Below are 16,331 nucleotides of genomic sequence, written 5' to 3' on the forward strand. Positions count from 1 at the left end.
AGATGCATCATGTCGTATCATTAAAAAGTTGTTGTCTTTCTTCACAATTATGGGAAGCTCACAGTAGTGTTGTGACTACGTTTAATATCATTCTACATATCAGGACAGAATCAGTAGAGAATGACAGGGTGTGGGGAGGATGTGGTTTTGTTCCCCAACAACTACTATTTGCTTTAATCTGCCCCCAACCACAACAAAGGGGCATAACTTCCATTTGAAGACTAGCAGATATGTATTCCTGAGTAAAGAGGTGGACAGGGAAGTGTGGCATTCTTATTCAGCCTTTGATCAGAGGTCTTCAAAAATACATGTTTGTCATGTGTGAACAAGTAACCTGAAAACACTGAAGGTCTGAGGTGGGGAAACCAAAGGACACCAATGAGATCCAAACATAGTAAAAAGAATAATGATCAATGAGTTCCCCTTTGGGTGAAAAATCAAATGATCCCCTAGATTTCTACTTTCAGTAGTATTCTGTCTTAGACTCCACTGGGACTTGGATAGTGTGCACCTGTTTAAGGCAGTCTGCATTCAAAAGACAAGCTCATGTTGGTCTCTGTGTCCCATGTTGGTAGGTGCAGGAAGCATATCTAGAGGACAGTTAGTTCACTGACCAATGTAAGGCCTGCCACTGATACTGACCACTCAGCACCATGCTTGTGAAAATCTTCCGGGCGGGTCTCTGGGTGTGGCCATCGCCAGGTTTTCTGCTCCTTCGGTACCAGAAGAGAGATTCTTATTAAATTCATGTACTCAGGATCAGAAGGCATTGGGCTAACCTGGAGCTTGGGCTCCTGGATTCAGAAGGGAACTTGTTTTCATCTCTGACCACCATTTATTCATTTCCAAGGTCAGGCATTCATTCAATGAACATTTTCTAGGCACGTATTATAATCCAGCACTGGAAAAAAAAAAAAAAAAAAAAAAAACTATGAACCTGACGTAGTCTCTTCAGAGACTGTAGAGTCACTTAGGAAAAACAGACACATAATTTGTTTTAATTATGATATAGTGTAAGACATGCCACATCAGAAATAGGCAACAGGTATAGTACTAAACAAAGCAGGCAATGGATTGGCCAGAAAAGGCTTCACAGAATTGATAGCAGGAGGTACCATGGACTGTATTCTAGCCAGGTGTTAAGTGGGGTATTATCATAGTGGTTAGGCATGCAGCCTTCCGAGTTGAAATCTCAGCTGTGTCATCTCCCAGGGAGCAAATTATCCAAGCTCAGTTTCCCCCTTGTAAAATGGAGATAGACAGTGTATCTACCTGACCCACTTTCAGGAGGAAAGCCAATGAGGCACCGTGTATGTTTCCTAGAGCTTCCATAACAACTAGCCACAAACTTGGTGGCTTCCAAGAGCAGGAACGTACTTATTCAGTCACAGTTCTGGGGGCCAGAAGTGCGAAATCAAGGTGTTGGCAGAGCCCCGCTCTCCCGGAAGGCTCTAGGGGACCGTCTTTCCTCACCTCCTTCTAGCTTCTGGCTGTTGCTGGTAATGCTTTGTGTTCCTTGGCTTGTAGGTGATTTGTAGATTGCTTTCCAATCTCCGTCTTCACATAGCCCTCCCCCTCTGCGTCTGCCTGAATTTTCCTTTTTTTATAAGGGCACCAGTCATACTAGATTTAGGACCCACCATAATTCAGTATGACTTCATCTTGACTGCATCTGCAAAGACCGCATTTCCCAAGAAGGTCACATTCACAGGTTCCTGGCGGAAATGAATTTGGGGGGAGAGAGCACTATTCAACCCAGTACACACACCAACTAAGCACTCCATCAACACTAGCTATCAAAATTATATTATTCTAACTGCATACCTTGGGAGACCCATATTGTCCTCATTGAACAATAAACTGAAATTTAAGAATTAAGTAATTTGCCCAAGGCTAGTCAACAAGCAAGTTGCAGGATTAAGATGCAAATGTGCCTCCACCGAATTTAAAACCAGGGAGGGTCACCAGCCACAATCCTACAGATACTGAGAGGAGCTCATCCTGACACACAGCACAAGTCCTTCTTCTCGAGGCAGCCTTGGCGGGATTGGTCAGGCAGTGCTACAGGGGATGAAGTTGGGCAGGAAATTGATGTCTTGAACCCGGAGAGGCAAGGCTGACTTTATGAGCCAAACCCCACCAGAGAATTTGGGCCCCCTGGATGTGCACTAACCTTGCCTGAGTCTGGCAGACGAAGAAGCATGTCAGGGAGGCCGTGGTCCTGAGGATAGCTCCTTACCCACAGGGGAGGCAGATCTCAGATTCTCCCACCCACCGCCACCCCAGACAAAGAGCCTGGGTATTATACCTGCTGAACTAAAACAATGTGAAATGCAAAAGGCTCCCCAGGAGAAGATAAGGTGGCAGTGTTGATCTAACCCAAAAAGGTACAAAAGCATGAGGGTCAGATGCAGAGCCGAGTATTCCAGAGACCCTGTGGGCAAACAGCTGGGTGGGCTCAGTCCTCAACCTGGCACAAGATTAGCCATCATTAGCTGCTACTCTAGACAATTTTTTGAAGCCTCTGAGATTGGAAAACACCTAAGAACATGTAAATCTTTCTGCCTCCTACCGCCAAGGCCTGGGGCTGAATATTGTACCCTAGCTCCCTCACCCTGTCTTCTGTCTCCACAGCACAGCCAAACGGCCCTTTTCAGTTCACACCCCGACCCTCCTTGCCTGCTTCCCCAGGATCTTCAGCATAAATGCCAAGCTGTTTATCCCAGTTCAAAGGCCCCTGAGGATCTGCCACCCCTGTCCCTACAGTGTTACCCTCTGCCATCAGAAAAAAATATCTCGGCACGCTTGGGTGGCTCAGTCCATTAAGCTTCCCTCTGGCTCTTGGTTTTGGCCTCAGGTCATGGTCTCACAGGTTTCACAGCCCTGCACCGGGCTCCACACTGGCAGTGCAAAATTCTCTGGGATTTGCTTGGGGTTCTCTCTCTCTCCTCTCTGCCCCTCCCCTGCTCATGTGCTCGCTCTCTCTCTCTCTCTCTCTCTCTCTCATATAAATAAATAAATTTAAACAAAAAATGTCTACACGCTCACACACATACATGTTCTCTCCTAGCTCGTTCAGCTTTAGCCACACAGCTCTGATTGTATCCCCACCAGCCTCAGTGCCTTTGCACATGCCTGATACACCCACCCTGCCCTATCTCCTCCCACTTTTTTTTAAAGTTTATTTATTTATTTTGAGAGAGAGCAAATATGGAAGGGGCAGAGAGGGATGGGGAGAGAGAGAGAATCCCAGCAGGCCCGGCATGGAGCCTGATGCAGGACTTGAGCCCATGAACCACGAGATCATGACCCGAGCCAATGCTTAAGTGACTGAACCACCTAAGCGCCCCATCTCCTCCCACTTTCTTAGCCTCTAATTGTCCTTCTGCTTGTCCATCCAATTCTAGGAATCTATACTGTGGAAATACTTCCACAGGTGCACAAAGATATATGTATAAGGATGCCCATTGCTTTATTTTTTGCACTAGAGAAAAAAGAGGGACAAGTCCATCAGCAGATTAAATAATGTGTGTGCATCTATTCTGTAGTCACTTTGGAGCTAGTGGAACAACTCCAGGCGGGTATAGATGAACAGGGAAATACCTCCATGACATACTGTATTAGGGAGTCCTAGGTGACATCTTCTGTAATCCTGAGTAGAGTCCTCACTGGGGAGCTAGAGGAAAACATGGGAGGGGAGTCAGACTCAGGTCTCTAAAGGGCCCAGGCGTCCCTAGCACTGCCCTCCCTGGGCATGTGTCTTTGTGCTGTCTTTTATGACCCCGATTTTACTTTGTCACTTTCATTGACTAAATTGGAAATCATCTGTAACTCTTACAAAGTGATCCTAGACTCAGATGAAGCCAGTGCCGCTATGTTCCTGGGTGTATTGGACCAATTTTACTTTGTCACTTTCATTGACTAAATTGGAAATCATCTGTAACTTTTACAAAGTGATCCTAGACTCAGATGAAGCCAGTGCCGCTATGTTCCCGGGTGTATTGGACCAATTTTACTTTGTCACTTTCATTGACTAAATTGGAAATCATCTGTAACTCTTACAAAGTGATCCTAGACTCAGATGAAGCCAGTGCTGCTATGTTCCTGGGTGTATTGGATCAAGGGTCAGAAACCTGAATTTAAATTCTCAATCTCTTGCTGATAAGATCTCACTTGGGGCAAGTGTTTTTGCTTACCCTCGTGAGCTTCCCTTTCTTCTCTGGTCCCTTAGTTGCAAGGGTGTATTAGGGTGTTCCTCCTGAGGCTTGTGCAGTGTTACTAAGAGTAACTAACAATTGTTAACCTATTTTTAGTGAGTTACAAGTCATGGACACTCTTCTGAGCCTTTTAATGGTACTGACCATTTTAAGTATCACAGCAGCTGTGTGGAATAAACACTATTAACCCAGTTTTATGGAAGAAGGAAACTGAGGCCCGGAGACGGTGAGTCTTGCCCAAAGTCACACACCTAGAAAGCTGTGGAACTGGAGCCTAATTCCAGGCAGTCTGACTTCAGAATCCACGATGTCAACCGTTCCACGATGCTGCCATGAAAACCTGGGTGCCGCCGCACGATTTAAGGATTCGGACGCGAAAGTGTTTTAAGGGAATGAATCTGAAGAGCTGATGTAAAAATGGAAGTGAATATGGAAAACTTATCTATAAGACCCCAAATGCAACAACGCAAGCCAAGGTTCTCCTGAAATATTGAAGCCTTTTTATACCGTATCCCCTCCAGACACCGTAACATGCCTGTATCTACACACTTCTGTATAACAGCAGTGAGAGAAGGACTCACTACAACTGCATTCTTGTGCATTTTCTTTCTCTGAAAATAGCGCCACCCGTCGTACATGGCACCGATGCTTTCTATTTTAATTTCACAGATGAAAGAACTCGGTGTCATTTTCTACAACTGTAGCTGCCTGGTCCTGGATTTACAGAGGATATTCGCTCTGTATAGCTCATTAAAATTCAAGAGCAGAGTGCCCCAGACCTGGTCCAAGAGGCTCTATGGAGTCTATGACAACGAAAAGAAATTGCAGCTTCAGCTGAACGACACCAAATCTCAAGCATTTGTGTCGGTGAGTCATTGCCCTCTCGCTCCTCCTCTTCCTTCGTCCGAAGTTGGAATGTTCGAGGGTGGTCTTGTGCTGGGCAAGCCTGAATTCTAAAGATCGGTTCTGTCCCACCCCTTGACGAGGTAAGACATACCCACTCTTTTCTGAAAGAAATTATTTTAATGTTTATTTACTTTTGAAAGAGAGAGCGAGACCAAATGCAAGCCAGGGAGGGGTGGAGAGAGAGGAGACACAGAATCCAAAGCAGGCTCCAGGCTCTGAGCTGTCAGCCCAGAGCCCGACGCGGGGCCCGAACTCATGAACTATGAGATCATGACTTGAGCGGAAGTCGGAAGCTTAACCGACTGAGCCACCCAGGCGCCCCGAGATACACCCACTCTTACGCCTAATCATATGCTGTCCCTAGTGATAACAATAATGAATGTTAATATTCATCCCTAGTTCCTTATGCTTAGTGTTATCTAAATTGATCCCTCTGGCCATCTGTTAAGGTAGACCCAGCTTTGTAACCCTGTTATAGACAAAGGGATGAGGCTTATCTACCAGCACAAAGACCCTCATGGCAGGAGCCAAGACAGGCACCAGCTCCCAGGTCTTCTGAACCAGATCCTATTTTCCATGCCCTACTTCAGTGATTGTCAGACTTGTTTTTAGCAATAGAAACCTTTGATGAAAAAATCTGAGGCATGTTGGTGTGTAAAACAGATAAAAGCAGAACTGTACTTGATCGAGGCTGAGGGAGGAGGCCCAGAGGGCAGGGCACAGCTTCAGGCCTCTGACTACACTGAAAACCGCCACTCCCCACCTCCCACATCTACCACCCACTGCTGTCCCACAGGGTCACCGGGAATGGGCAATGTGAATATCTGTGCCTGCAGCCCTGGTCCACCAAACTTTAAAAACTTAAGAACTGGCTGGGGATCCTGTTTAAGATGTAGATTTACATGGGGTGCCTGGGTGGCTCAGTTGGTTAAGTGTCCGACTCTTGGTTTGGGCTCAGGTCTTGATCTAAAAGTTACTGAGACTGAGCCCTGCATCAGGCTCTGTGCTGACAGTGCTTGGAATTGTCTCTCCCCCTCTCTATTTGCCCCTCCCCTGCTTGTGCTGTCTCTATCCCTCTCAAAAATAAATAAACAATAAAATAAAATAAATAAAATGCAGATATGCAGCCTCCCACCATTGCCCAGGCCAGGATCTGATCCACTGGACCTGGGGTGAGACCTTAGAATTTTGATTTGAAACAGCCTTCTGAATTGATCCTGGGGCCTAGATAAATTTCTTAAGACCATGCTCCCAATTCAACATGCTGGTCCCCCACTGACAGGAGTGCTTTTATGCCAACAATTTTTATATCACTGAAGAACGTGTCCCTGAAGAGTGAATTCTGACCTCTTTGTCAATTAAAATGAAAGCACAGTCTGAAAATTTAGACATGTAGCAATTGAGACAAAAGAGGATGTTGAAGTTGTTTGTCTTAACAAATTCACATAAATGCAAATAGCAGAAAATAGACTGAAAGATTTTCATCAAAGTGAAAAAGCCTTTTCTTTTTAATATGTGGAGGTCAGCAATAGCATATTGTATGGGGTGTTTTACTAGCAAAATGACTTCATGTATTCAGTTTCATTTCTGAAGTTTCTCTCAAGACAACCCTGTAAGACAAGAAGGCCAGATAGTATCCTGAATTTGTAGATGAGTCACAATAGGTAGTTTGCCAAGGATCCCTTAATGCAGAGAAGGTAACAGGGTGACATGATGCCCGAAAGGACAGGTGCTCAGCCAGCTCCAGTAGAACAGATGGGAAGCAACAGGGAAGAAATGAATGGTAAGCAAATTTCTGATAATTGCTAGATTTTCAATTTACGGTTTGAATCTTAGAGACATGAATTTGGGTTTTGCATACATTTAAATTTTCTTTTTTTAATGTTTATTTAGTTTTGAGAGAGAGAGAGAGAGACAACATGTGCATGCATGTGCACCTGAGTGGGGGGGTGGGGTGAGGATCTGAAGCAGCCCCCCAGCTGACAGCAGAGAGCCTGATGTGGGGCTCAAATTCAAAACCATGAGATCATGACCTGAGCCTAAGTCAGACACTTAACCGACTGAGCAACCCAGGTGCCCCTAAATTCTGACTCTTAAAAAGGTGGCAAATCCCCCTTTGTTGATCCCAAAGTTAACATATCTACCCCAGAGAGAGGGCCCAGGCCTTTAATAAAATCTACTAAAATGTAGATCTTTGTTGTACTGTGGGACAGATTTACAAATTGCTTTTTATCAAATGATTTGTCACAAAATAAGTAGAGTTTTGAACCATGCCTTTAGGTATAGTCTTTTCAAGTATATGATGCCTCTATTTTCTATTTTTATTTATTATATTATTTTAACTTACTGTTTTCTATTTCCTAGTAATGTCAAGCCTACCTTTGAATTTCAATTCAACAGGTATTAATTGAACACCACATTTGCAGAGGTATAAAATCCTACAGGTATAAAATAGTCAGACACCCCCCGCCACCAGTGGAATTGGTCTGGAATCCCAGACCTCCTTGATCTCACCCCTGTTGTGGCATCTATTATATTTTCGTAGCTGTTTGTTGATTGTTTATTGATCATCTCTCCTGCTATTTAAAAGCCTCTGAAGATCATATACCGGACCGTCTTGCTCATCGGTATTCCCAACACCTTACAGAAGGCTCCAAAAAATGTTGGATTGGATTTATTAGTAGTAATTTTAATATAAAGTTCTAGGATGTGTATAATTTTCTGAGGGATGTATGCCAAACATGCCAAAGCAAATATATTTAAGTTGAAAGTATTTGGTGTGGGGCGCCTGGGTGGCTCAGTTGGTTGGGCGTCCGACTTCGGCCCAGGTCGTGATCTCACGTCCATGAGTTCGAGCCCCGTGTCGTGCTCTGTGCTGACAGCTCAGAGCCTGGAGCCTGTTTCAGATTGTGTCTCCCTCTCTCTCTGACCCTCCCTCATTCATGGTCTGTCTCTCTCTGTCTCAAAAATAATTAACCTTAAAAAAAAAAAATTAGAAAAAAAAGAAAGTATTTGGTGTAAAACATCTTAAAATAGCATATTATATTTTTATAATCTCACAGTCCCAAGACTAAATTCACACACACACACACACACACACATTATTGAAGACACATAGACACATAAAACACATATTAAGAATTGCCATTCCCCAGATTAGATTTTTAGATGATTAACAACTTAGCATTGTTAAATATAAATTTTAAATTATGATATAAATATGGATTATTTCTAATTTTCTCATTGTTAAATATAAATTTTAAATTATGATATAAATATGGATTATTTCTAATTTTTTCACAGAACCCCAAAGATACTTGGGGAGATTTAACTATGTGATCTCTAATAACTTGGTGCCAGTGAGTTCTGATTTTAATTCCCCATTAAAATAAGAAGACAGGAACCATAGTTGGCTGGGTTTTTGTTATCTTACAGATTTCTTTTTAGAGCCCTTGAGATTATAAATTTGCTTTCCAAGATAAAGACTAGTGCTATGCCTGGGTGGCTCGGTCAGTTGAGCATCCAACCCTTGATTTCGGCTCAGGTCATGATCTCACAGTTCCTGGGATTGAGCCCTGATTGGACTCTGTCCTGATAGTGTGGAGCCTGTTTGGGATTCATTCTCTCCCTTTCTGTCTCTCTGCCCCTCCCCCACTCACGCGCACACTCACTCTCTCTTTCTCTCTCTCTCTTCAAAAATAAATGAACATTGGGGACGCCTGGGAGGCTCAGTCAGTTAAGCATCGACTTCGGCTCAGGTCATGATCTCACAGTTCGTGGGGTCGGGCCCTGCATCAGACTCTGTGCTGCCAGCTCAGAGCCTGGAGCCTGCTTCGGATTCCGTGTCTCCCTCTCTCTGCCCCTCCCCTGTTCATTCTCTGTCTCTCTCTGTCTTTCAAAAATAAATAAACATTAAAAAGTTTTTAATAAAAGGACAGTTTCATCACCACAAAGAAAACCATTAGGAGCCACTCTCCATTTTCCCCTTCCCTCAGCCTCTGGCAACTGCTAGTCTACTTTCTGTCCCTTAGAATTCTCCTTTCTTTAGGTATTCCATATAAAGAAGTATATATAATATGTAGTCTTTTGTAATTGACATCTTTCACTTAGTATAATGTTTTCAAAGTCCATTAGTGTTACAGCATGAATCAGCACTTCCTTCCCTTTCGTGGCCAAATAATATTCCATTATACCGATATGCCACAGTTTGTTTATTCCCCCGATCGGTTGATGGACATTTGGGTGTTTCTATCTTTTGGGTCCTGACAGTAGTGTTGTCATGGACTGACGTGTGCAAGTTTGTATTTGAACACCTGTTTTCAGTGCTTTGGGGTGTGTACTCAGGAGTGGCAGTGTTGGGGAATGTGGCAACTCTGTGCTTAACATTTTGAGAGACTGACACATTGGTTTCCAAACTGGCTGCCCCATTTTACAGTTCCACCAGCAGTTAATGAGGGCTCTGCTTTCTCCACATCTTTGCCAATGCTTGTTATTTTCTGTTTTATTTTACCCCTCCAAATGGGTATTAAATGGTATCTCACTGTGGTTTTCATTTGTATATTTTAATATGTTCGTTGGCTATTTGTTTATCTTTTTTGAGAAATGTCTATCCAATCCTTTGCCCACTTTTCCATTAGTTTACTTGGGTTTTGTTTGTTTGTTGAGAGAGAGAGCACAAGTCGGGGAGGGACTGAGGGAGAGGAAGAGAGACTCTTAAGCAGGCTCTATACCCAGTGCAGAGCCCGATGTAGGACTCCTCTCATGACCCTGAGATCATCACCTGAGCTAAAATCAAGAGTCAGACTTTTAACCAACTGAGCCACCAAGGTGGCTCTTATTTGGTTTTTATTACTGAGTTGTAAAAGTTCTTATACATTCTGCATATAGCTCCTTTATCAGATATACAATTTGCAAATATTTTCTCCCATTCTGTGGGCTATCTTTTTGTGTTTAATATATTTTAACATATATATTTTGAGGATGGAGCATGAACTTCTTAAAAACCAGGAAACTACAGTGAAATAAATCAGAAGCCTGCTAAGGCAAATATTTAACGAATATGCAAAACAAGTTACGTGCGTGTATAAGGCACTATTTGATCTAAGAGAGACATATTTCCTAGAAGCAAGGTGCTTGAGAGCATTTGAGCGGTAAAAGTCATCACAGAGCTGAAACAGGGAAGAATCTGTTTTCCTTCTGCCTCTCGTAGTAAAGGAGTACACAGTGCTAGGCTCAAAAAATTAATTCAGGAGCACTAACAGGGAAACTTAACAGCCTTCTCTGTAATTAAACTATTGGAACTATTTAACTTCCTCTGCTGAATCAGTAGTCATTCTTTGTGTTGTTCATTCATTTACATCTTTTCATGTTTTTTTATTTATTTTGCAGGGGGGTGGGGGGGAGGTGGACAGCATGAGTGCATGAGTGGAGGAGGGGCAGAGAGAGAGAAACAGAGGCAGAGAATCCCAAACAGGAACCTGTCAGCCGGGAACCTGATGTGGGCCTCAAACTCCTGAACCATGAGATCACGACCTGAGCTGAAACCAAGAGTTGGAACCACTCAGGCACCCCTTATTCATTTATATCTTAAGCAAACATTTTTAGCCAGTAGTATATTCAGCACTATTTTCAAAGGTAGCAGACTCTGGAACACATCATCACGTACCACCATGCCCCTAGGGCCAGGGGGGTACTGATACCGAGGGTCATGCGTTTCCTTAATAAACACATGGAGCACCTGCCATGGTTTAGGCACTGGGTTAGACAATGGGAACATAGGAAACAATACAGCAGGCAAATCCAAATAAAGAACTGTTCACACGTGGATGGAAAGACCTAGCATGAAGTAACTCCATTAAGAATGGAGGTTGGGGGATCACACAGACCTTCAATGCTGATTAATTTAAGAAGCACTTTCACATTCATTCCACAGATATGGATATAAAACATATGCTAAGCACAGCATAGCATAAGGTAAAGGGGATGAGCAACCCAGCGGTTGCATATGAATGCAATACAATGTAGCACGTTCCAGAATGAAGCTCCAGGAAGCAGGAGTCTTACTTTGATCACTGGTATATACCAGGTGGCTAGCCTAGAGCTGGAGCATGGCGGGCACTTCGTATTATTTGCTGAACAAATGAAAGCAAGCACAGAAGAAAGGCACTCACCCAGCCAGGGAACAGGCCATTACCCGATTTAAGCCTCGAGGGAAACCAGTGTGAGAGGTGCATTCTACTATTAATCCCTTAGGCTGCAAGGCTCAGCAAGTGTAACGTGCACAGCCAGCAGGCTGCAGGCTATAAATGCTGGAGCCTAGCCTGTATCACTGAAAGGCACCCAAAGTCCAGACTTGCAGCATATAAGAGCAAATGTGAAGACAGCAACGACTCCTGTGCCTCAATTTTTTCCTCCCTGAAACCAAAACCTCGTTTTTGCAACATGCAAGGAAGTTCAAGAAATTCCTGAAACAGAAACTTGGGCGCTTGGACGCATGTCGGAGCTTCCTTAAGCTCCTGTCTAGAACAAAGACCCTCAGCTCCCCCATGTTAGCCTGAAGAATGTTTAAAGCAGACCCAACAGGCTGAGGGAATTAAGTAATGTCAATTTTGGATGTTTTCATGGAGATAGAAAAATAAGTAAAGTACAGTCCCTAAAATCAGGTCAGTGACAGTCTAGGCAGGCAAATGAGGCAAGTGCAAATAATTACAAGTTTGAATATGCTAAATAATGTAGCAAATCAATCATATTATGGGTGGGCAGAGAAGAGAGAAGGGCCCTCTGGCTGGGGAAATACAGAAGTTTCATGGAGGAGCTTGTAGTTGAACTAAAGAAAGCATATTCTAGAGAAAGCATATTCTAGATAGCATATTCTAGAAAGCATATTCATATTCAAGAACCATGTTCTTGATGGGCAAGAACAAGGAAGCTTGGGCCAGAAGGGCTGGCGGGAGCAAATGTGCAGGGGCAGACAGATGAGAGCCAGGCACAGAGGGCGTGATAGCTGGCACAGGAGGGAGGCAGAGAAATGGGAGGCCAGGGCTTGGAGGCCATAGTTCAGTGAGTTCAGACTGGATTCCCAGACACCAGAAATGCTGAGTGTGATGTGTGTGTGTGTGTGTGTGTGTGTGTGTCCATCATGGTGACAAGAAAATGATGTGTAAAAGCCCCAGCAAAGAAAGAGCACTAGAGCCTGAATGGGAGGAGGGGCAGTCAGGAGTAAGAGGGAGACCCAGTGGCCACTAGAAGCAGGAGCACCTGTCTTGGGGACAGGCAGAGTATCCACTGTGCATGTGCTAGGGAAAAGGTGTAGGACCAGCACTGGGTTTGGTTGGTTGGTTGGTTTTATCTTTTGTTGTTTATGTTTGTGTCTTTTCTTATTTTTATGTTTTTTAAATTTTTTTGTTAATGTTCATTTTTTGAGACAGAGAGAGAGACAGAGCGTGAGTGGGGGAGGGGCAGGGGGGGCGCAGAAACCAAAGCAGGCTCCAGGTTCTGAGCTGTCAGCACAGAGCCCAACGCGGGGCCTGAACCCACAAACTGTGATCATGACCTGAGCCACCCAGGCACCTCTATTTTTACGTTTTTTTGTGAGGGTTTTTTGTCATTAGTTGTTTTTTTTTTTTTTAAGTTTACTTATTTATTTTGAGAGAGAGCACAAGCGGGGGGAGGGGCAGAGAGAAGATCCAAACAGGCTTCGTGCTGTCAGCGCAGAGCCAAGCATGGGACTCAATCCCACGATGCTGGATCATGACCTGAGCTGAAATCAATATTCGGACACTTAACCGACTGAGCCTCCCGGGTGCCCCTGGCATTAGTTTCTTAAAAGACTTGGAAACTCATCTTCATTCCAAAAGAAAAATAAATGATCAAAAACTCAATCTGATAGTCGCCTTCCAAGATGACTTTCTGAGCAGGGACGCTGAGAGAGTATATGAGCTTCAACAGGCTCCTTTCCTGCCCCCACGCTCCACGTCTGTCTTGCTTGGACATCCAAGACAACGGCTTCATCTTCCCTCTGTCTAAGCCAGGATAGGCATTCCCACCAGCACAGTGATGGGAGTTGTCCCGAGTGTTGGATGCAGGACAGTTCCAGAAGCCCCTCCCATACGTGCACCCCTCCACTCACCACTGCCTCATGCTGCTCAGAGTAAGACAGAAACCCCAGTAATGCTATTTTTAGTCCTGTGTGCTGGGAAAACAACGAGAAAGCCAAACTACATCTTTCTATAGCAATTTCATCCCAAAACACCTTATTTTTATAAGATGGAAACCACCTTGAGCAACAGGAGAAAAATGCCTCAAGTATAATTTGCCTCTTTGTTCGTTGGCTTGAGTTTTTCAGAATATCCTTCTTCCCTGTCCCTCCTGATGAATTTGGTCTTCCTAGTCACTTGCTGGGTTTTTCTTTAGAATTATTGATGACCTTTGCACTCTTCTTCCTGACTTAATGATGAAAGGGGAAAAATCCACAAGATTTTTTAGATTGTATGTCTAGAATGTTTTTATGCCCACATCACCTTTCAAATGAAATGACTTTTCGGGTAAATTGATTGCTGTGTGTACATATATGTATTATATGGTAACACCTGAGAAAATTAACTGCTATTCATGATGGAGTGTTCACCAGAGCCCTGTAAGTTTGAGTTAGAATACTCTGAAAATGAGAGGTGTGTATCCTGAAAGCAAGAATTCCCTCCCCAGACATAAAGGTCAGATTTGAGACACATCCCACCACACCTTGATCTGAACATGCCTCAACTATGATGGGATTGAAAATACATTTGTCTATTCTCATAAAGGACTGGAGAGTTGGTTTCAAAAATCTACCTCAAAGCCAAGATCCACTGAAACAAATCAACAACAACAACAACAAAGAGAAATCCCCAGCTGACAAAAATTAATCCTCTGAAAGTTTGGTTTTTGTGTCTTCACAGAATTCTCCCAAACTCTTCTGCCCTAAGAACAGAAGCTTTGACATAGACGCCATCTACAGTGTGATAGACGATGCCAAGCAGTACGTATACATCGCTGTCACGGACTACCTGCCAATCTCCAGCACGAGCACCAAAAGGTCAGTGAGTGAGTAACCTCGTCCTCCAACCCAGTCTCCAGGGCCAGGTGCAAACTGGGGACCATAGGAAACCGGCTGGACACTGAGGTGCTCTCCGTTTCCCTTTAGGTCACACACCGTTCAGACCTCCGAGTGCATTTGCAACTTACCCATGATGCATCTCCTCCCTCAGTCCATTTGAAGGACTCGGGGACTCACCCTACAGAAGTACCACCGTGTTTTACCTTACAGGCATGAGAGCAACTTTAGAATGGAGATCGGGTTGTTTTCAATTTGAAATTTATTTGAAAAATAAAATAAATTGGAAAAAAAAATTTCTGGAAAAAAAAATTTAACACTTTTTAAAAGTAATCTCCGCATCCAGTGTGGGCCTCGAACTCACAACCCTGAGGTCAAGAGTCACATGCTCTACTGACTGAGCCTGGCAGACGCTCCCCAAAAAATATTTCTTGAAAGTTCTTAGCTAGCAGGTGTCCCTGAAGGATATACTGAAACTGAGTAGGTCTGGCAAGATTTTCCTCCAAGGAGACATCATTTTGGTCGTATTCATGTCAGTCTTCATTAAAGGCTGAATTTTTGTATTTTTTCAACTTAAAGAAGAAAGAAACTCAGTATGTATATGTTCTCAGTCAATCCATTCCTCTGTATGAGGAAGCGAGCATTTTAAAAAATGAAGGGATTTGGGGGGCACCTGGGTGGCTCAGCTGGTTAAGCATCAGACTTTGGCTCAGGTCATGATCTCTCAGTTCATGAGTTTGAGCCCCACGTCGGGCTCTGTGCTGACAGCTCGCAGCTTGGATCCTGCTTCGGATTCTGTGTCTCCCTCTCCCTCTGCCCCTCCCCTGCTCACGTTCTGTCGCTGTCTCTCAAAAAATAAATAAACATTTTAAAAAATTAAATTAAAAAATGAAAGGATTTTTACAGCAATTCATCATTGTTTAGAGGGGAAATACTTGAAATAAACTTAGGGACGGACTATATGCCCCTAAGTGCATAAATGCCTGGCTGTGCCCCAGATATTTCCCACTTTTGCTCTCCTGCCAGGAATGCACAGATTTGGCTACTTATAAGTGCTTTGAATAACCCATTTAAAGCCAGGAAAAGTTTTCAAAGTGCACATTTCTGAGAGTACAGCCAGAGACCTTTTTAATCTGGGAAATTGCAATTTCAAAATAACCCTTTACTGAGGTAGATGATGAAGTGTGCCCTCTCTTGCTTGAATATTGCTCATGTTGCCAACCAACATACGCCTAATATGCAGCTTCCTTATGCAGATGCCTGTAAGATTGCAAAAGCATGAGTCTCCTGCAAAGTGATCTCCCATAATGACAGTCAAAAAGCATTTTAAGCTACAAGATACACTATTAAAACATTTTTACTTTAAAAGATGGCACATCCCTTGAATATTCCTAGGTGTTTACCCATATACTTTTACATGTTTGCTATCTCTTTTTTATTTTTCTCCAATTTATTGGTTTGAGATTTCATTTTAGATGTCAGCTTCACTTTGAGAAGACTTTGAAACATAATAGATATGTTTTGCCTGCTTTTCCTATTATTCAGAATGAGAGTAAGGGATAATAGGGTGATGATTTCTTAGGATTGACAAAACCTTCATTCCATGAAGCCCCACAAACAAAATTAATATCCTTTGTGGCCAGAGAGGAAGGGGTTAGCATAGAGAATCTAAAATAGCTTGGAAATGTAGAAGTTAAAGAAAACTAAAAGAATGTTAAAGAACTGAAAACTCACCTAAAATTTTGCATTTTGGTTATTAATCTACCATTTCAGCGGCTGTTCAAAGAGCAGTTCTCTTATCATACTTAGGATATTTCAAACCCACAATCCCATCAAGCATTCTAATGAAAAGTCATCAGAGGGACTCCTGCGGGGCTCAGTCGGTTAAGCATCCAACTTCGGCTCAGGTCATGATCTCACGAGTTCGTGAGTTCAAGCCCCACGTCAGGCTCTGTGCTGACAACTCAGAACCTGGACCCTGCTTCAGATTCTGTGTCTCCCTCTCTCTCTGCCCGCCTCTCCCCCTCTCAAAAGTAAATAAACATTAAATTTTTTTTTTAAAGTCATCAGAGACATAAGAAGTTGTTCAAACATCCACGTTATAATTAAATTCTTCT

General features: G+C 43.3%; 1 protein-coding gene across 6 annotated transcripts in view; it reads left to right on the top strand.

Annotated features, from left to right (window-relative positions):
• The window catches only part of PLD5 (phospholipase D family member 5), a 422,454-nt gene that overhangs the window by 374,142 nt on the left and 31,981 nt on the right, over positions 1-16,331 (top strand). For all 6 annotated transcript variants that reach the window (XM_058701959.1, XM_058701958.1, XM_058701960.1 and 3 more), the window contains 2 exons: positions 4,887-5,084; positions 14,060-14,196. In XM_058701959.1, coding sequence (XP_058557942.1) covers positions 4,887-5,084; positions 14,060-14,196 — 335 coding nt within the window. The remainder of the gene's footprint in view (positions 1-4,886; positions 5,085-14,059; positions 14,197-16,331) is intronic.

The sequence above is a fragment of the Neofelis nebulosa genome, chromosome 15 (assembly GCF_028018385.1).
Source record: "Neofelis nebulosa isolate mNeoNeb1 chromosome 15, mNeoNeb1.pri, whole genome shotgun sequence".
NCBI lineage: Eukaryota > Metazoa > Chordata > Mammalia > Carnivora > Felidae > Neofelis > Neofelis nebulosa.